Here is a 19,562-nt window from a genome sequence, read left to right on the forward strand (position 1 = left end):
CTGCAATATGTCCTCTCTCCCTCCCTTGCAGTAGGGCTACTTCTCTATCTGGCAACTGTGTTCTTCAGCATCTTCATGTCCTTCTGAGCCACGGCCTTCCTGGAGCACTGGAAGTGCAGGAGCATCCCCTTGGCTCACCCCTAGGACCTCGGTGGCTTCCAGGAAGAGGAGGTGATGCCCCGCTCAGCCCGCCAGGTCCAGAACTCCATTTCCCAGAGTTCTCAGAGACCACAAGGCATGCTGGGAGGAGCCCAGACTGGAGTCCATCATTCCAGGATCCAAATCTGGCTCCTCCCCACACCTCCTGGGTTACTTTTCCACCCTCCCCTGATATCAGAATGATACAAGGTTTGGTGAGATTAAACACTGGGCACATTTAGGGTCTCAAAGAGAAACTTTGGAACAGGGAGGAAGGGGAGAAGCATTCTATTCACCCATCCATCCAGCCACCCACCAGCCTATCCAAACACCTAATCATTGATCCTGAATCTGTTTGCTTGTCTCCATCTCCACCACTGCTCCTCCCCCACCCCCAACCCCAGTCCAAGCCATATTGCTTCACCTGGACCACTGCTGTAGCCTTCCCAAGGTCTCCCTACTCCCACATTTGCCCTACTTAATTCATTTTCAGCTGCCAGGGTGATCTTTTGAAAACACAAATCACATCATGCATTGCCCTCCTTAGAGCCTTCCAGGGGGGTTGTATTATGCCATACGGGATGCACGAGGTTAAATAGATGTGGGAGGACCGAGAAAGCAGAAAGGGAACATTGAGGTAGCAAAGTCAATGCGAATGGTGCCCTCTAGAATAGTGCGGTGTATAACTCATGTGCCCTAAAGAATGGCCCTGCCTTTGCACAGACTGATCCTCCACTCTCTCCTTACTTAGCATCATTTCCTTCATCAGACTTTTTCACAATACATATTTGTGCTTATTCATTTGACGTCTGTCTCCCCAACTAGATTGTGATTCCATCAGGAACTGGGCCTTGTCCAGGTTGTTCACCCCATCATATCCAGTATCTACTGCAGAATAGTATGCAATCAGTTAACAGTTATTTTTTTTAAAGATTTATTTTAGAGAGGGGGGAGGGGCAGACAAAGAGAGAGAATCTCAAGCAGACTCTCCGCTGAGTGTAGAGCCTGACGTGGGGCTCGATCTCATGACCCCAATATCACGACCTGAGCCAAAACCAAGAGTTGGACGCTCAACCATCTGAACCACCTAGGTGCCCCAGTCAGTTAACAGTTATTGAATGAACTAGTACATTACCCATTATCCATTATCTATTCATCCATCCTAATGTCTGTCATCCATCCACCTAGCCATCCATCCATCTATCCACCCATCTGCCCTTTTACTCACCCACTTGTGCACCCACTTATCGAGATTTGCCAATTGTCTGCCTGTCCGGTTTACCCACCCATCTGTCCATCTACTGCCCACCCATCCATCAGCCTATTCAGCCCTCTCCCAGAAGTGCATCCATTTGTTGTTTACATTTCTGTTTACCTTCCTATCTATGCATGCATGCATACATCCATCCACAGGCTTTTAGCCAGGACCTTGGGAGGAAAGGCCCTGCAGAAACAAAAATGATGTGGACCTCATTCCTGTATTTCCAGAGCTCCCTGCTCAGGCAGAAAAAGATGGGGGGCTCCCCCAACCCCAGGGTTGTGACACCCAGTCTCTTGGGCCCCAGGAGGCACATCTGTTGCCTCTTTGAACAGGAGTGTGCACGTCCAGCGTTGGCCACTCTGGGCGCACAGATGGCCCAGAACCCAGTGACAGGCTTGAAGGAATCCTACTTCCCACATTGCCTTCCTCACCTACACACCAGCTCTGCAGCCATCCTCGTCATGGTGAGGGGGCTTTGGGCCCTTGCTCTGGCACCCTTGCTTGCTTTGCTCAGCAACAACTGGGTAGAGATCCGACTGGACCCACAAGTTCCTGTACGAGTATTGGAGGCCAGTGGCTGAGCGGGCACAGGGCATTGGAATCTGGCTGCCTCTGCTTGAGGCCATGGCCCACCTTCTGGTCATTGTGAATGTGAGCATGAGGCAAAGGAGGGGCATACAGGGTCAGAGGGGGAAATAGAGATCAGAGACCCAGAAAGGTGGCTTAGGAATAGGGAAATGGAGGCTGAATTCCAGGGTCAGAGGTAGGGAAATAAGAGGTAGAGTTCTAGGATTCTGGGCGCAGGCTCATCCTGCCCACGGGAATGGGTTTGGACCCAGGTCGGGGTAGTTGGGAGATTGGGCCTTGGAGTCCCTCTGACCCTGCAGGCTTTCCTCCTCGCCTTCACCTCGGACCTAATGCGTCTCCTGTCTCCTGTACCAGTAGGAACACACAGCCTACTGTGCAGCTTTCTCAACTGCGTAACTGTGCCCGCACCTCCAGCCTACCTTGCCCAGGAGGACCTCACGCCCTGCAAGTGGGAGCCTCAAGGAGGGGGTCTGGGCCTGTCTGGGAGGGGTGGAGCGCTGAGCCTGGGGACGCGCGGGGCCTGGCTGCGGGGGGCGGGGTGCTGAATCTGGAGGCGGAGCAGTGAGCCCGTGGGAGGGGTGGGGCGGAGCCCAATTAGGTGGATAGGAAGCTGAGTCTGCGCGGCGGACAGCTGGGCAGAGCTGGGGTGGGGGGTGGGGGAACCGCTGAAGGGGCGGGGCCAGGCACCGGGGCCTGGAGGGGCGGGAGAGACTCGCCGGACCCCGCGCCCTCCTCAGCTCAGGTACGCGGCCTTTCTCGACCCACAGGGGAACCTCACCCTCTTCTACTGGAAGCTGCTGGCCGTGCGTCTGGGCTTCATCGTCGCCTTCGAGGTAGGGTCAGCTATTTGTGTGTGTGGGACAGACTTGGGTTCAAGTTCAAGCGCTGCCGCCGACCAGCTGTAAACGGGGGGTATGCTATAGAATAGGATCTACTTCATAGGGTCGTTATGAAGATTCGGTGCCAAGCACTTGCACAGTGTCCAGCACATTGTAGGTGCTCAATAAATTAATAGCACTACTACTACGACTATTATCTTTGGGCAACAGACCTGGAGGAAGGAGAGGAGGCATGCTCCCTCCGGCTTTGCTTAGGATCCTTTCTCCAGCTCTTTCTCTACCAGGGTCCCTAGTGTTACGGGTTTCGAATTATACCCGTGTCCTTGGGCAAATGACAACCGCTTTATGCTTTAGTCTCTTCACCTGTAAAACAGGAATAGTGACTGTACTCACCTCCTAGTGTTGTTGTGAGGATTAAGTGAATTAATACCCGGGAAACCTCAGAATGGTGCCTTGCACTTAGTAAGCGCTCGATAAATTAAGGTAGCTAAGGGACTCATTCTCTCTTTGGCTCCCCCTTGGCCCCAGCACGTGGTGGTCTCCGTGCGCCCCCTCGCCTGGCTCGTGCCCGACGTTGCAGCAGCCCTGGTTACCAAAATAAAGCGCGAGCGCTACCTGGCCATGCAGAAGCCTGCGGACTCCGGGGAGGCGCTGCTTTAGGTCAGCACTGCTAACGGACCCTGGTCCCCCGACCGCGCCCCCCGGCCCGCCCCCACGGCTTAGCTCAGCCCTCTCTTGCCCCGCCCTCTAGTTTGGCCTCTCCCAGAGGGAGAATTGGCCCCCCTCCGTCTCCTTTCTGCCTGGCCCCGCCCTTCACCAAACTCCGCCCACTCCCCCGCCCCCTCTATGACATTATCCCCACCGGAGTCCCCTCTGCTCTCCAGGGCCAGCCTATTCAGCATGACCAAGCCATGCTTCCTGTCCTCTGCAGCAGGGGCGCTGTCCCCAGAGCCCAGGACCAGGCGCGAGTGAGGCGGGACTGCCCTTCAAGAACCCTAGGTTCCCCAGATGCTTCCTTCCATTTGGGGTCCTCTGCCTCTGGCCGGGGGTCTGGGCAGTACCTTGGCCAGCGGCCCCAAGGTCGGCCTCGGAACTGGGGTGAGAGGATTAGAGCATTAAAGCTCACTGAAGACCGCTAGTCCTGCATTGCCTCCCTCTCCCTGTCCCCATCTCCTGCTCTGTGTGCAGTGCTGGCAATAAACCTCTCTCTGCCCCCCAGTGTGCCACCCGTCCATGGACACCTGGTTTCCACACACACTGTGCAGTGTCTCTTCATTGTCTGGATGCTCTGGAGGCCAAGGGAGTGGAGGGACCCTAATCACTCAGTACTGAGTGGTCACCAGTTGGTGGGGGAGAGTACATTGGGATCTGGGCCCTGGACACCTGCCCCATATGCTCATGGAGGCCAGCAGTGTATGAATAATAGTAAAAGGGTTTAGTCAGGAGAGCTGAGACACCTCCCAACGGACGTTTACACACTTTTCACCAGATTCTCCCAAAAGCCTGGTGACGCAGTCCTGGGCAGTGGCTAAGGACAGAGGTTGGTGGTTGAGTCAAAGACCTGGGTTTGAATATTAGTTCTGACACCTATTAGCTGTATGACCTTGGGCAAGTGATTTAATCCCTCGGACCTCAGTTTCATATCTATAAAATAGAGACTTCATAGAGCTGATGAGAGATTGAATGGGATAACCCCCTCCCCCGATTTAACACGTACAAGCCTCATGTCCTCATCTGATAAGTGGGAGCAGTAACAGGGTTGTGGTGGAGATTGAATGAATACAGTATCCCTTGCTTTTCAGAAGTTTGCATTACACCACTTGGCTTTCACCGAAGACTTCTATTTATTAGTACCTGTTTTCACTAACCAGAAGAAATCCAAAGAAAATTTTTGCTTTTACGGAAAAAGGTGAAAAAGGGAAAATAGCGTTCAACATTTGTTTTGCAGCAATCCTTTATAGAGGCAGCACACACCCTGAGTAGAGAGCCTGCCACACCAAGCTTTTCCCTGGCCCGGCACTCAGCATCTCAGGATCAAGCCAACAGAGCTTTGAGCTGTGTCCTGGGGCATCTGTGTTTTATCTCGATTTATTTTGTGCATCTGTTAGCAAGATGTGTCCTCAAGTATCAGAAAAGCCTAAGAGAGGTTATTTTTGGGGTATGGAAATGCTAAAAACATTTTTCCATATACATTAATGGTAATTGCTTCTTTGTTTTATGCCGTTTGGCTTAGGAAAGCTTTCGTAGGAACACTCTACTTTTGGGTAGTGGGGGAAATCTGTAAACAGATGTGAAGTGCTCAGAACAGTGCCTGGCACATAGTGTACAATAAGTTATGAGCAACATGAGTATTGGTATTTGTGTACATATTGATATTAACACTGAGTGTCTGGCAATTGCCGAGTGCTTAAATAAATGGCAGGTAGTATTGGGAATAGAACAGCTTTCCTTTTCATGGGCTTGGGAAGATTGCATGCTTGCTGCAGCCTCCTTACTGGAGGCTGGTTCTACTGGGGCTATTGGTTTATTGAGGGCTTATTCGGTGTGGGCTAGAGTCTGGGAAGGCTTCCTGGTGGAGGAGGCCATTGGAAATGGCAAGGTGGGTCATTCCAGGCAGCAGGAGAGGATGGGTCATTCACGGGAGCAGTGATACTGGAAGGGTTGGCCAGGATGGTCCTGGATGCACATCACCAACTTTCATGATTTCCATCTCTCCACCATAGAAACGAGTGTTCCTATTTTATAGGTGCTGTAGCCAGTTCAGGGAGGGTCAGCAAACTGCAGAGTTCTCAGCGTACCTGAGAAGTCCAAGGCTTGGGAGGTTCTCTGTGAAGCCTCTCCTCCCCCAGCATGTCTTACATTTGGGAAGCTTCAGAAGAGGGGTGACTTGTTTCTTGGGCGGAAAAGCAGTGCTTCCCCCATCTTTAGGACATCGGTCTGGGGTCCTTCAGAGCCTCTCCCGGGCATAGGACTCCCATTGTTCCAGCCCCCCTCTTGTACCCCAGACTGGCCAAACCGGTTCTGGGGAAGGGGGGCGGGGAGCAGGCACGTTGAGACAGCCGCCTGCCCGCCTGCGAGGTTCCCTCCGCCTTCGCCTCCCCCTTCCCCGCCCCACACAATACCCGGGATCGTGCACTGCCCGGCTCAGGGGCCATGCTGACATAGCCCCCCGAGGACCCAGCTGCAACCCCAGAGCCCCCAGGTGGTCTGGAGCCCTGGACCGTGTCGGAGGCTGGACAGAGCTCCCTGGCTGAGGTAGGGCCCCACCCTGCTGCCTGCCGTCCCATCCTCCTCCCGCCAGTCTTCCCAGAGTGAGTCCTTTGTGCTGCCTGCCTGGCCTCTGATCCTGGCTCCCACCCACTTATGGCCTCCTGGGGCTCCGTAGCCTGTTTGGCCTGGATCCCCTTTCCAGCCATGACCTTCCACTCGGCTTTGTCCCTGAAGGGGCACAGGGGCCATGGCAGGGCCCTACTCCTCTGGGCATCGGGGCAAGGGGGACCGGGGAGGGAGGCAGGGAAATCCTGGGCACAGGAAGCCAGAGGTGCTCTCCCTGGACCATAGTAGTATCCAGAGACCCTCTCTGCCAGCCTTGCCAAGTGGGCCCACTGTCCATGTGATTAGCAGTGTCCACTGGATGGGGCCCTCCTTGGTCCCTGCCTGTCCTTCTGCCCGCAGAGATATTCATGATGACACGAGTTTCCTAGAGGGGGCAGCCAGGAGGGACCTTCCATGCTACTTTACAGGTGGGGACACTGGGGCCCAGGAACAGGCTATGACTCGCCTAGGGCCACACAGCTGGTAGTGTCAACACTGGGCTTGAACCTTGGCAGGGGTTTTCCCCTATGGGTTCCAGAATGACCATTGCCACTAGAGTATCCGGTGATCTTGTCTGGAGCAGGGAATGAGCCTGCTACTTGGGGCCAGTTCTCTTCCTGAGGTTTTTTTCCTTTATTTTTTTTTCTAGCAGAGATGAGCTGCACACAGTATGAACACAGCTCAACCGCTCCTTGGTCCCGAGCACTGAGGTTGAGCGGGCCACATCTTGGGAAGGCCACAGGGCTGGTATCCAAGCTAGATGGGTCATTCCCATTGCCTTTTGGTCTGGACAGAGGTGGAGGTTGACTCACCCCTGACTTTCCCTCTAGGGACCTGCCTCCAGCCTCCTCTCTACAGAAAACCTACCACCTTCCCCTGGCATCCACCCAGGCTTCTCCTCTAAGCCTTTAATAGGGGGGCTCCTGCCCCAAGGCTTCCATGTTTTTGCTCACTTATCCCTGTAACTCAGGAGGGTATGGGGGAGTGTGCTCCCTGCCTTCCAGGGGCTCCCTGAATCCAAGTGGAGAGGATCTCCCAGAATACAAGGGAGCAGAAGCACGTGTATATTCTTGCACATGGGTCCCCACAGAAGCAAGTAGGACTCCTATGTTGAGGACTTCAGATTCCTGGAGAGAAAGAGATCTCTCTGGCCGGCAGTGGTCCCAAGTCTCCTTCCACATGCTCCTACAAAGAAGGGTGGGCCTCATCCTCACTGACTCAGTTTCCCCATCCGTGTGACGACCCAAGCCACCTGCTGACTAGAGAAAGACTAATCCCAATACTCAGGAGAATGACTATCAACTACAAAGCTCCCACTCTGTGAGAGGGGCTTTACGGGTGCTATCATTAATTCTCGTGTTAGTGTTTTAAAGCTGGCAGGACTAGCCTATTTACCAGATGAGGAAACAGAGACGTGCTCAGATGGACAGAGGTTTAAGGTACAAGCTAAGCTGCCCACACGGACAGGGAGGGTAACTGTCTCTTAGGAGCAGCCCCACCCCATCCCAGGTAGGGACTGAAGAGAGCAGAGGAGCAGCTCTGCAGATGGAGTGGTCCCCCCCTGGGTCCTCTCCTCCATCCCCCCCTCATCCCTCGGTCACTGACGCTGTCACTGTTTCTCTCAGGTCAAGATTTTCTCCCTATCGATGTTTATTGGGTCCCTGGCTATTTCAGCCAGAACAGTTAGCCATTACTTCCTCCAGGAAGCCTTCCTGGAATGCTCAGGTCAAGTTGAGCCCAGCGCTGATGGTTCCTCTGGCTTGGCTCCTGCCAACCCGGATTGTAACTGTTTTCATTTTCAGCTCCCTCACTAGACTGGCAACCCTGTGGGCCACAAAACGTTTGTCCATCTGTCTCCCTGGGTTTTTCTGGGCTTTGCATCTGTCTCTGAGTATCTGGTCTGTGAATTTTCAGTGTCTCTGTCTCTGTCTCCATCTCTGGGTCCCTGAATGTCTCGGCGTCTGTGGTTTTCTGGGTTTGAGTGTTTTGGGGTCTCCCGTTCCGAGATGCTGCCTAAAGGGTCTCCGTATCTCTGGGTCTCTATCTCTGTCTCTGTCCCCTCGGTCTCCTTGCCCTGCCAGGCTGGGCACTGCTCCTCTGGCCAGAGGGGGCCTCTGGGGGGGTCCTTGCTGCCCTGCCTGCCCACAGTGAGGCCAGGCTAGGGTAGGCCCCCGCCCAGCCCGCTGCCTGCTCCCTCCCTCCCTACCGCTTGCCTCACCACAGGGTTTGATGAATCAAACTCTTTGTCTGGGTGGGATCTCCCCCAGCCAGCTGGGCAGAGAGAGGGCTTCTCCCGCCGGAGCAGGAGCAGAACGAGATCAGCGGCCCTCGGCTGGAGAGGTGAGAGGCTGCAGGATGGCAGCTGGTGGAGGGCCGGGGGAAGGGCTGTGGGGGCTCGGATCCCTCTATCATCAGGCCTGCCCCGAGGCTCCGGCAGACTCCTTGGGGATGACTCCCTGCCCAGAGAGGACCCGGTCAGCCTGGCTCGATCGCTGGGGTTGGGACCCCCGGGTAGGGAAGAACCCCTCTCTCGCCCCAAGTGGGGGATCCAGGACATCTCCCTGACCTTCTCCCGGGAGGGCCTAGCCTGATCTGGGTGGTGGCCCGCCTGCCAGTCTGTGAGCCTCCCAGCCAGCTTGGCAGGGTGTGGGCACCACTCAGCGCAGAAGGCTGCAACTCTGGGCATGGTAGAGGAGGTTGGGTAACACCAAAGCAAGGACTTCTGCGCCCGTGTATTTGTGTCTGTATCTCGGTGTGTGAGTGTGAATGGAACAGGAGTGTGAGAAAGCTTGAGTGGGTACATAAATATCTGATGGGTCAGTGTGTGTGTGTGTATGTGTGTGTGAAAGAGTCTGTGTGAATATATGTAGTTGTGTGAAAAGTGCGTGAATGCGTGAGCCTGTGGCTTTGAAGTGTCTGTGTGTACCTATGAGAGTGTGTATGTCCAGGTGTGTACTTGGAAGAAAACGTGTGCATGTGCCTGGAACATACATGGATTGTGCGACAACGTATGTATGTGTGTCTGATCATAGGTCAGTGAGAGTTGAAAATGCACAAGGTGGTTAAAAGCGCAGACTCAGAAGCGAGACAGCCTGGGTTTGAATCCTGGCTCCCCCCATAGGCCAAATAACATCTGTGCCTCACCTACCTCACCTATAAAATGGGGATAAAAATAGCATCAACTCAGGGTTGTGAGGATTAAAGAAATAATATATATAAAGCACTTGCCACTTGCCCAGCACTTGCCACTCTGTAAGTGCCCAGTAAGTATTAGCTGTTACTATGCAGTTAGGTGCGTGAGTGTGCGCATGCGTGTACACAAGGGTTTGTCCAGGCCTCCGAGACGGAGGTGGCTTGCTGGACAGCCCTACTGTTCTGTGTCTGCCTCTCATACCTTTTCCTGTGCAGGCCCAGGTGGGTGGCAGAGCAAAGGAGGAATGGACTGTGGGCCACCTGCCACCCTCAAGTCCCACCTGGCTGGGCCACGTGGCTCTGCGCGCCACCCGGTAGCCGTGTGCCAGCAGGAGAGCCTGTCCTTTGCAGAGTTGCCTGCCCTGCAGCCCCCGAGCCCTGTGTGTCTGGATCTCTTCCCTGTGGCCCCAGAGGAGCTGCGGGCTCCTGGCAGCCGCTGGTCCCTGGGGACCCCTGCTCCTCTCCAAGGGCTGCCATGGCCGCCATCCCCGGAAGTCCCAGACACCGACATCTCCACTGGTGGGGGGATGCGGCCCAGCAGGGCTGGCAGCTGGCCACACTGTCCTAGTGCCCAGCCCCCAGCTCTGGAGGGACCCTGGAGTCCCCAGCACCCACAGCCACAGCGCCGGGCCAGTCATGGCTCAGAGAAGAAGTCTGCCTGTGAGTCACTCTCGGTGAGGGGTGGTGGCCCAGTGGGACAGACAGGGGAGAAGTCGGGTGGCTCTTTTAAGCTTCATAAGCCCCAGAGTTCCCCAAACAGGCAGGACAAGTGGTAGATTCTAGTGAGAAGAGAATGGGAAATCAGGGAGGACTGGTGACTTGTTGGAGGTTGCACTGCAAATGAGTGGCTGTCCTGGGCTCCTTGGCCCTTTGCCCACTGCAGGCAAGCACTGTGCTCTCTCTGCTACCCCTCTTGTGGATCCCATTTTCGGGGGACGGGGGGACCAGATCCTGGCAAAAACACTGACCTTTCCCTCAGAGGCTCAGGGCCACAGGGTAGCAGCAGCGGGGAGTGGAGAGAGCGCCCAGCAGATGCAGCCTGTGCTCTCGCCCCACTTCCCCGTAGGGCGCAAGATGCGGGTGTACCAGCGTGAAGAGCTCCCTGGCAGCCCTGAAGCCCATGCTGTTTTCCTGGAGCCTGGCCAGGCGGCAGAGCAGACCCTGAGCACAGAGGAGCCTAGGCCACTGGAGCTGTCTGGACCCTCCCGAGGAGGCCTGGAGGGGCCTGAGCGGAGGCGCTTCTCAGCCTCTGAGCTGATGACCCGGCTGCACTCTTCCCTGCGCCTGGGGCGGAATTCAGCAGCCAGGGTGCTGACCCCAGGGTCTGGCACTGGTGCAGCTCGGGAAGGTACCAGCTTCTTCCCTGGGCCCTAAGAGCAGGCCGCGAGCCAGAGGCAGCATGGGGCACGGCCCACACCTGAGACGGGGTGCTGGTCAGCTGGAGTGTGGCACCCCAGTGGCCAGCGCCATTCTTGGAGCCACCCACCCTCAGCTCTCGCCCTCTCCAGGAAAAGCATCTGGAAGGGAGTCGCGCAGTGTAGAGATGAGGGTGGACGGTCTGGCGATGCCAGCCCCTGTTGACCCGAGCGGGGGCCATAGCGGCTGGCCCGAGCCCAGGTACCATCTCCCACTCGCGCTCGGTCCGAGGAGGGGTGCCGGCCAAGAAGGGCCCTGACCCTGTCCCTTTCCTAGGCTGGACACGCCGGAAGAGCTGGCTCCGGGGTCCAGGAGCGCCAGCGAGCGGCGCCAGTCACGGTTTCTCCTTAACAGTACGTGGGAGGAAGGGGCTGGGGGGCTGCGGGTTTGGAGAGTTGAGAGGTTGGGATCTTGCGAGAGGGCAAGAGAGCTGAATCTCCGCAGCAAGCACAGTGGCTTAGCACGCAGTGAGTGCGCAAGCAGTGTTTCTGGGAGGAGTGAGTGAGTGAGTGAACGAGTTCAGGGTGACCCGCTACCCGAACCGTCCGAAAGGCTCGTTTAGTGAGGCGGGCTCTCAGGGCGCCGGGCAGGAGCCGGACCGGGCCGGCGGGCGCCCCACGGCCCTCCCCCGCCCCTCTCCCCGCCCAGCGGTCCTCTACCAGGAATACAGCGACGTGGCCAGCGCCCGCGAACTGCGGCGGCAGCAGCGCGAGGAGGAGGGCCCGGGGGACGAGGCGGAGGGCGCGGAGGAGGGGCCCGGGCCGCCGCGCGCCAACCTCTCCCCGAGCAGCTCCTTCCGGGCGCAGCGCTCGGCGCGAGGCTCCACCTTCTCGCTGTGGCAGGACATCCCCGACGTGCGCGGCAGCGGCGTCCTGGCCACGCTGAGCCTGCGCGACTGCAAACTGCAGGAGGTGGGCGCCGGGGGCCGGCGGGGCGGGCCAGCGGGGCTGCCAGCCGGGGAGGTGGCCCTGGGGCCCGCAGGGGGCGGGGCCACAGAAGGGGTGGGGCCAGGAGGACGTGGTAGAGGGGTGGTCCCTCGACTTAGCGGGGCCTGAGGCCCTGGGTTACCGGGCCAGCGGGACTGCACACTGCTGGAGGTGGGCGTGGGACCCAGCGGGGAAGGCGGGGCCACGAGAGGGCGGGGCCGGCGGGACCGTCTATGCGAAAGGTGGGTGCACGGACCTGACCAGGTGGGGCAGGCTGCTAGCGGGGCCGGGAGCGCTGCAGCAGCCGTCGAGAGCGGCGGCTGGACGGAGGGGTGGGGCCAGGGGCGGGGCCAACAGGGCCAGCGGAGGGGCGGAGTCAGGCTGGGCCGGCCGAGGTGGGACCGCGAAAGCGAGGACCCGGAGGGGCAGAGCCCTCTGGAGAGAAAACGCCTGGTGGGCGAGGGACTGAGCGGGGCGGGGGCGGGGCTAAATGAAGCGCTCCCCGCTGGAGGGGCAGGCCTGATGGGTGGAGCTAGGGGCTCAGGCAAGGTCTTCAGTTGAGTTTGAACAATTGCGCGCGGCTAGAGGTGGTCCCCTTCACCCGTCAGGCACCAGGTCATCGGAGGTGGGGTATCTAAGGAGATGGTGTCCAGGGCTTGGACAGCAGGGGGAGGGGTAAAGGAATGGCGGGGTCGGGAGGGCGGGTGGTAAGTGAGGTCACAGTGTCCGGGGTGGGCTTGTCGGGCCCTTTCAACCCCGCCTCCGCCCTCACTCAGGCCAAGTTTGAGCTGATCACGTCCGAGGCCTCATACATCCACAGCCTGTCGGTGGCCGTGGGCCACTTCTTAGGATCTGCTGAGCTGAGCGAATGTCTGGGGGTGCAGGACAAGCAATGGCTGTTCTCCAAACTGCCCGAGGTCAAGAGCACCAGCGAGAGGTGAGGGAGTGGTCTGGTCAGGTGGGGGGGCGGGGACAAAGCCTGTGATTGGCCCGGCTCCCAGGTCTGGGGTCTCTCCTTGGCCCTGACCCTGACCCCTCTCCGGACCCCTCAGGTTTCTGCAGGACCTGGAGCAGCGGCTAGAGGCAGATGTCCTGCGTTTCAGCGTGTGCGACATTGTGTTGCACCACTGTCCAGCCTTCCGCCGAGTGTACCTGCCCTACGTCACCAACCAGGCCTACCAGGAGCGCACCTACCAGCGTCTGCTGTACTCTGAGGGGGGGCGGGGAAGATAAAGGGAGTCTTAGGCGGAAGGGTGTACGGAGGACCGGTGACCCGGGAGGGGGGTGGTTCCTGAACAGGGCTCTCTGACCTAGGATCAGGTTAGACCCAACCCCAAGGGGCAGGAAGGATATGCCGAGAGGTACCTGAAAAATCAAGAGGGTGGCTGGGGTCATGGATCCTGGCGGTTCATAGGATCTATGAGCCTATCTGTGACCCCAGGCCCCTCCCCATCTTCCAGCCTGGAGAACCCCAAGTTCCCTGGCATCCTGGCTCGCCTGGAGGAGTCTCCCGTATGCCAACGTCTGCCCCTCACCTCCTTCCTTATCTTGCCATTTCAGAGGATCACCCGCCTCAAGATGCTGGTGGAGGTAGCTGGAGGGCACCCGGCTACAGTGAGGGCTGTGAGGGGGGAATGGTGCTGTGCCTTCCACAGCCCCTCCTGGGTAACGACAGGCGGGCAGGGTTATGGGTGGAGGTCCCAGCTTGCCTCATTGCACCGACCCCACCCTCCAGAACATCCTGAAGCGGACAGCACAGGGCTCTGAAGACGAAGACGTGGCTACCAAAGCCTTCAATGCACTCAAGGAGGTGAGCTCAGCTCCCCAGGGCGCCCCCAGATCCCCAGCATATCTCTAAATGAGCCCCAGCCATCAGAGCCTCTGGTCCCCAGGTGGGAGCCTGAGGCTAGGCTCTGGGAGCAGGGGTGGGGGGGGCCGCAGGTGACCCACCCACGGCCTCCCCAGCTGGTGCAAGAGTGCAATGCCAGTGTGCAGTCCATGAAGAGGACAGAGGAGCTCATCCATCTGAGCAAGAAGATCCACTTTGAGGGCAAGGTGCATGCCTGCTGCTGGCGGGATGGGGGCCACAAAGGGGTTGCTCTTGTTCCTTCCTTCCCTGAGCACGGCGGGCCAGTTCCTCGCTCCCCTGCCCCACCCCTCCCCTGTTCTGTGCTTTTTGCCCTGCTGTCCCGGGCCTGACCCGCCCTCCCCCGGCCCCCTCCATCCTTCCAGATCTTCCCACTGATCTCTCAGGCCCGCTGGCTGGTTCGGCATGGGGAACTGATGGAGCTGGCACCACTGCCCGCAGCGCCCCCCGCCAAGCTGAAGCTGTCCAGCAAGGCAGTCTACCTGCACCTCTTCAACGACTGCTTGCTGCTCTCTCGGCGGAAGGAGTGAGTCTGGGCAGGGTGCGGGAAGTAGATCGGAGCCAGCTCCCTTCTTCCCCACCATGAGGCTCCCAAACAGTCCATCACTAGGCCTGGGAGCCCCTGTCTGGGCTGCTGGAGCACCCCGAGCCTTGGAGGTTCCCCAGAAAAGGCAGAGATGTGAGGCCAGTCCATTTTCCAGACCTGAGAACCAAGGGCTGGGCTGTCTGCAGAGCAGAGATTAAAAGCATCGTCCTGGAGTCCCAGCTCTGCCCCAACTCATCCTGATAATGGCCAACATTTACTAAGCGCCTGTCCTGTGCCAGGCATCCTGTGTGCACTATTCTCTTCAGTCCTCTAAGCATCTCCCTGGAAAGTAGGCTCCCTTGTTATTCTCAAGAGCATGGATCTAGTAAGTGCAGGGGCCAGGAGGCCAGGTCTGTCCGGTGTCCGATCCCAGGCTCTTAACCATTGTTATTATCTTATCCTCCATCTGTAACATAGAGACTACCATGTAGGGACACTCAGTGTGATAATAATACATGGAAAGAGCTTAGCACAGTGCCTGGCACGCAGTGAACACTCACTCCGTATTAGCTGTGATTGGTATCAGTTTGGGATGAGGGAGAAGTCTTTCTGAGTGAGGTAAGCCTTAAGGCTGGATGTGATGAAGAAAGGACTTCTTAGACTATGGGAAGGGTTCATTCCTGGTTTATTCATTCATTCACTAAAGTGTCACTGAACCCCTATTCTCTTCCGGGCCCTGATGGGTGCTAGGGACATTTCTGCCTAGAGGAGCTCTCAGGACAATGATGATACATTCTGATAACCACCTGGTCAGTGTTTTGAGGGGAAAGGTGCACTCCTACTGTAGCAACTTCTGGTATGGGGTGAGAATCAGTAACGCTTCAAAGAGGAAGGGACATTTGAGCTGGGTTTTGAAGGATACGTAGGAGTTTTCCAGGTGGAGAAGGAGTTTGGGAGGATATAGCAAAGTCACAGTAAGGTATAACAGCAGAGTGTGTTTGGGGCTGGATTCGTAGAGGGGAAGGTCAGGAAAAAGAAGTTGGGTTGTTGAAAGTCATAGTACAGAGGTTGGGCTTTCTGAGGGCCATGGGGAGCATGGAGAGTTAAGCAGATGAGTGACATTTTACTCCTGGCCAGTCTGGAGAATGGACTGGAAGGAGAGAGACCAGAAGCTATTACAATTGCCCAGGTGAGAGTAGATGCCCCCAAAGTGGTTGGGATTTGTGTGGACTCCAGGGACAATAGGGAGTTAGGTAGGATGGAGCTGCTGGTGGGGTGTGCGGGGAGAGGGAGGGAAGAGGCTGGAATGATGGCAGAGTTTCCTCCTGGGCCACTTGATGGAGTCTTTCCCTGGAATGGGGAACAGGGAAGGTGTCTGGTTTGGAGTGGGAGATACTGACTTCTATTTAGACAGGTTGAGAAGAAGGAATCTGTGGGACCTCCTGGACCCACTCACCTGCCCATCCTTCCCACAAGTGTTTATTGAACCCAGATTATGGGCCGGGCAGTGTCAAGCACTGGGATAGAACGGCAAACGAGAGACAGAGTTCAGCTTCTACACCGGTCCGAGAGTCAAACACTAAGCAGCGCAGGGGTCTCATCTGGGGGGCTGCCCCTTGGCTCTTTAGAATAGGGACTCGGGGGGGCGGGGAGCAGTTCAGAGAGAACCTGAAAGCATGCCCGGGGTCAGGGACTGGGTTTTGTCACCTTCTACTTCTGTCAGGGAGCCCGTGGGAATGGTGTTCCCCATTCCTTGTGGGGCCTCTGCTGGCTGTTAGGGGGGTGATGCCCTTCCGCAGCCAATGGGGAGGGAGCCAGAGGGGCAGCCACTCCCTTCTGATCGGAACTCCCCTGTCCCGAGGGTGAGCCAGGCTGACCTCACCTCCCCCGGTCCCGCAGGCTAGGGAAGTTTGCCGTGTTTGTCCATGCCAAGATGGCCGAGCTCCAGGTGAAGGATCTGAGCCTGAAGCTCCAAGGCATCCCCGGCCACGTGTTCCTCCTTCAGCTCCTCCATGGGCCACATGCGAAGCACCAGTTCCTGCTGAGGGCCCGGACTGAGTGAGTGGGCTTGGGTGTGGAGAGAGAGGACCCCTCCCCGGGCAGGCACAAGGCCTTTCAAGTCTACCTGCGGGGACAGGGGCATAAGGCAGGCCACGGGCGGAGCTGGTGTCCAGAGCCTTCCGGGCCTGCTCTCTTATGCTCGGAGCTGGGTGGGGCCCCAGCTTGGGGACCGACAGGGCTGTGGGGCGGGCCCTGGGTGGGTCCTGAGTCTGGACATCATACCCCAATTCTCCCAGCCCTGTCTCGCCACTCTGGCCCTGGGAGATTGCACTTTGCGCATTGTGCCAACTCAGCCTCCCCCTCCCTAGAAGTGAGAAGCAGCGATGGATCTCAGCCATGTGCCCCTCCAGCTCCCAGGAGGAGAAGGAGGTCTTCAGCGAGGGCCAAGGTAGCAGCCTGCCTCCCCCTGCCCCCCCCGCCCCTGCCTCAAGGCCCGCATCCCCCCAGCTGGGTCCCTCACTCCTCTTCCCCTTTCCTCCCATCCTGGTGCCATGTTACCAGCAGAGCCAGCGGGGAGAGAGATCAACCGGCCTGGGGCAGTCAGGGGCCGGCCTGGGGCAGTCAGGGGCCGGCCTGGGGCAGTCAGGGGCTGGCCTGGGCCAGTCAGGGGCCACTGTGCAGATCCTTGGAAGAGGGACAACATTTACAGAGGCCAGGCCGACCCCCATGTGCTCAGGCGACACCTTGGAGATGGCAAAGCCTTTTGTATCCTCCCATTTCATCCCCACAGAAACCCATTTTACAAGTTAGAAAACAGAGGTTCAGAGAGGTTAAAGTGACTTGTCCAAGTTCACCCAACTAGTAAGGGGCAGAGCTGCGGCTGGAGCCCGGTCTGTCTCCACCTTCACTTCTGTTGCAAAGAGGGCAGGAACCGAAGTGGCCGGGGGTGGGGGGTGCGGGATCAGCTCTGTTGATATGGAGGCTTCTTTCTGGGGTGTGAGTGAGGCTGGTAAGCCAGAGTGCTGCCCAATCAGAGAGGGACCCTGATATAGTGGATACCAGGCTGCTCTTGAGGGTTTCTGAGCGGGGGAGTTAGGGCTGAGCTAACGAAGAAGGGAAAGGAACTGGTTTCTACCCATGCTTGCCATGCATCAGGCCCAGTGTAAGGGGCTTTTATACGCATTTAGTTTCTTCAGTCCTCATGATAGCCCTGTTGTAGACTCATTTTTTCATATCTGAGAAAACAGGCTCAGAAATGTTAAGTAACTTGCCCAAGGTCAGACAGCCAGTGGGGAGCAGAGCTGGGATTCAAGCCAGGTCTGGCCCCAAAGCCTGTGGTTTTTGCAATACTGCCAGCCTGTCTACCGTGGTAGAAAGAGCCTAGGGCCTAGATCGAAGCAGGTTCTCTGGCTTGGGCTAAGAGTCCTGTTTGGGCTGTGGGGTGAGCGTCCCACTCCAGAGAGGTGGTCAGGGAAGGCCCCTGCAGGATGAAGAGGGGCAGCCTCTTCTGGGGGAGGTACTCCTGGAAGGAGGACAGGCAGTGCAAAGGCCCTGAGGCAGGAGGGAGCTCAGAATGTTGGGGGAACAGCAGGGCAGCTAGTGTTGCTGAGCTTCATGAGCAAGGGGCGTGGGGAAGGGGAGGGGAAAAAGAAGGGAGGAGGGGAGGCTAGCAAGGACGCAATGCCAGACCATGCAGGGCTTTGTAGGCTGTGGGGAGGACTTTGGATTTTACTCAGAGGAGTGGGAAGTCCCAGTTGAGAAGGATGGATTAGAGGGAGCCCTGGATAGGAAGGGGCCATTACTGTTTTGTGGGAGGTGTCTGGGGTAGGTGGACACTGGCCTGGAGGTCAGCGTCAAGGTGTTAGACTGAGCTGGGGAGGTGAGAGCCCTGGGCAATAACCCAAGCTGGGAGGGACTGGATTCACCAAGGGCTTGTGTTTAGCGTAAGAGGACAGTGGCCAGGGTGGGCAGTGGGAGGCGCAGAGCAAATGAAGCAGCAGGAGCCACCACCCACCCTCCGGGGACTCCCTCTCCTACCCCTCCCCACCCCCAATCACCCCCTGCCCCGGGGACTCCCTCGCTCTCCCTTGGGCTGTCAGACCACCCCCAGGTTCAGTGTGTCAGGACATACAAGGCTCTGCAGCCGGACGAGCTGACCCTGGAGAAGACTGACATCCTGGCTGTGAGGACCCAAACCAGTGATGGTGAGAGGGGCCTCCTGGGAAGGCCTTCCTGATGGGACCCGGGTGGGCAGGAGGTAGCTAGATGTCTAAGACATCACAGGAAAAAGTTGTGCAAGTGTTGATCAACCACAGCATGCAGGAATCAAGTTAGACAAGAGGAGGAACTTCCCGCTTATAAAGCTGGAGGATGCAGAGTGACTGATGGGAAAGAATGGGAAATACCCTTCTTAGAGGATGTCAGGAAAAACAGGTCAGAAATTCATCTACAAGACTGCTAGAGGCAGGGTCCTTCCTGGAACTGGGTTGCTGGGATGATGTCACCTCTGCCCCAGGGGCGCAGACAAGGCAGACCTGGCCCTGGAGTCCCTTTGATGCCACTGATGTTGCTCCTGGCCTGCGTGCCCCTAGGCTGGCTGGAGGGGGTCCGCCTGGCAGATGGCGAGAAGGGGTGGGTGCCCCAGGCCTACGTGGAAGAGATCAGCAGCCTCAGTGCCCGCCTTCGAAACCTCCGAGAGAATAAGCGGATCACAAGTGCCACCAGCAAACTAGGAGAGCCCCCCGCATGATGGGCAGCCATGGCCTGGGACGCCGGCTCCGTGCCCAGCTCCTGCACAGGTCTGCAGGGACCTGTAGTGTCCCGAGCCCCAGGCCACTGCTGGTGTTCCACGACCTGGTGTCCAGAGTACAGCCCGTCCTCACACTCCTCCAGGTCCACACTTCAGGGCCGACACCAGTTTCTTCCTCCCACAGAGGGACTGCACAGGTGACCTGTGACAGCTGGCAAGGACTGGGGCCCACTCCCTTCACGCTGCCTGACTCTTGGTCCCTCTGGCAGGGGCCCAGCTGGGGACAGCTCTCGTGCTGATGGGTGCTGGGACCTATATGTATATAGATATATATATCTGGGGTCTTCTGGCCAGAGCCTGCATGGGCCCTGGTGGCTGTGACTTTTCTGTAAATAAACTCCCATGATGCCTTTGCTTGGAGTCTGCGGGCTGTCTGATGCTGCCCCCACCCCAGCCCCACTTCCTCCAACTAAAGGTCAGGAGGCTCCCTGGCTGCCTCCCAATGGGGAGAGTTCACCTCTTAACCGGAGGAGGAGACAGCAGGGCTGGGTATGAATTAGACAGCTTTGGGCTGCAATTGACAAAATATCAGATTCAACTAGGCTTGGAGATGGAAGAGACTTGATTGGCTCTTGTGTTTGCTTCTTACAGCTGCTGTAGCAAATGATCACAAACGAGATGACTTAAACCAATAGAAATGTATTCTCTGACTGTTCTGGAGGCCAGAAATCTAAAGTCAGTATC

General features: G+C 57.6%; 1 protein-coding gene and 1 long non-coding RNA gene across 3 annotated transcripts; both read left to right on the forward strand.

Moving 5' to 3' along the window:
* Positions 1 to 2,737: 2,737 nt before the first annotated feature.
* On the forward strand, positions 2,738 to 5,656 carry LOC116641013. Its single transcript, XR_004301122.1, has 3 exons — positions 2,738 to 2,820; positions 3,355 to 3,486; positions 3,711 to 5,656. It is a non-coding gene; the product is annotated as an uncharacterized LOC116641013 (long non-coding RNA).
* A 2,742-nt stretch (positions 5,657 to 8,398) lies between these two features.
* On the forward strand, positions 8,399 to 19,189 carry ARHGEF19 (Rho guanine nucleotide exchange factor 19). Of its 2 annotated transcripts, XM_032418364.1 has the most exons (16): positions 8,399 to 8,481; positions 9,550 to 9,993; positions 10,400 to 10,681; positions 10,842 to 10,950; positions 11,026 to 11,102; positions 11,398 to 11,660; positions 12,452 to 12,612; positions 12,728 to 12,880; positions 13,136 to 13,265; positions 13,411 to 13,485; positions 13,641 to 13,730; positions 13,908 to 14,068; positions 15,968 to 16,126; positions 16,438 to 16,517; positions 18,169 to 18,273; positions 18,661 to 19,189. In XM_032418364.1, the coding sequence occupies exons 2-16, from the start codon at positions 9,579 to 9,581 to the stop codon at positions 18,816 to 18,818; spliced, it is 2,418 nt and encodes an 805-aa protein (XP_032274255.1). In that variant the 5' UTR covers positions 8,399 to 8,481; positions 9,550 to 9,578; the 3' UTR covers positions 18,819 to 19,189. The 2 variants fall into 2 exon arrangements, with proteins under 2 accessions (XP_032274255.1, XP_032274246.1); XM_032418355.1 differs by lacking the exon at positions 8,399 to 8,481 and having other exon boundaries at positions 8,657 to 9,993.
* The last annotated feature ends 373 nt before the right edge of the window (positions 19,190 to 19,562 follow it).

The sequence above is a fragment of the Phoca vitulina genome, unplaced genomic scaffold (genome assembly GCF_004348235.1).
Source record: "Phoca vitulina isolate PV1807 unplaced genomic scaffold, GSC_HSeal_1.0 scaffold2, whole genome shotgun sequence".
Lineage (NCBI taxonomy): Eukaryota > Metazoa > Chordata > Mammalia > Carnivora > Phocidae > Phoca > Phoca vitulina.

Bases quoted from the DNA above. Each gene is read 5' to 3' on its own strand.
- ARHGEF19 (XM_032418355.1), top strand. From the start codon at position 9,450: ATGCGTGTACACAAGGGTTTGTCCAGGCCTCCGAGACGGAGGTGGCTT. The intron at 12,881-13,135 runs GTACTCTGAGGG...CCCATCTTCCAG, and splicing joins CGCACCTACCAGCGTCTGCT to CCTGGAGAACCCCAAGTTCC. The intron at 16,127-16,437 runs GTGAGTGGGCTT...CCCCCTCCCTAG, and splicing joins CTGCTGAGGGCCCGGACTGA to AAGTGAGAAGCAGCGATGGA.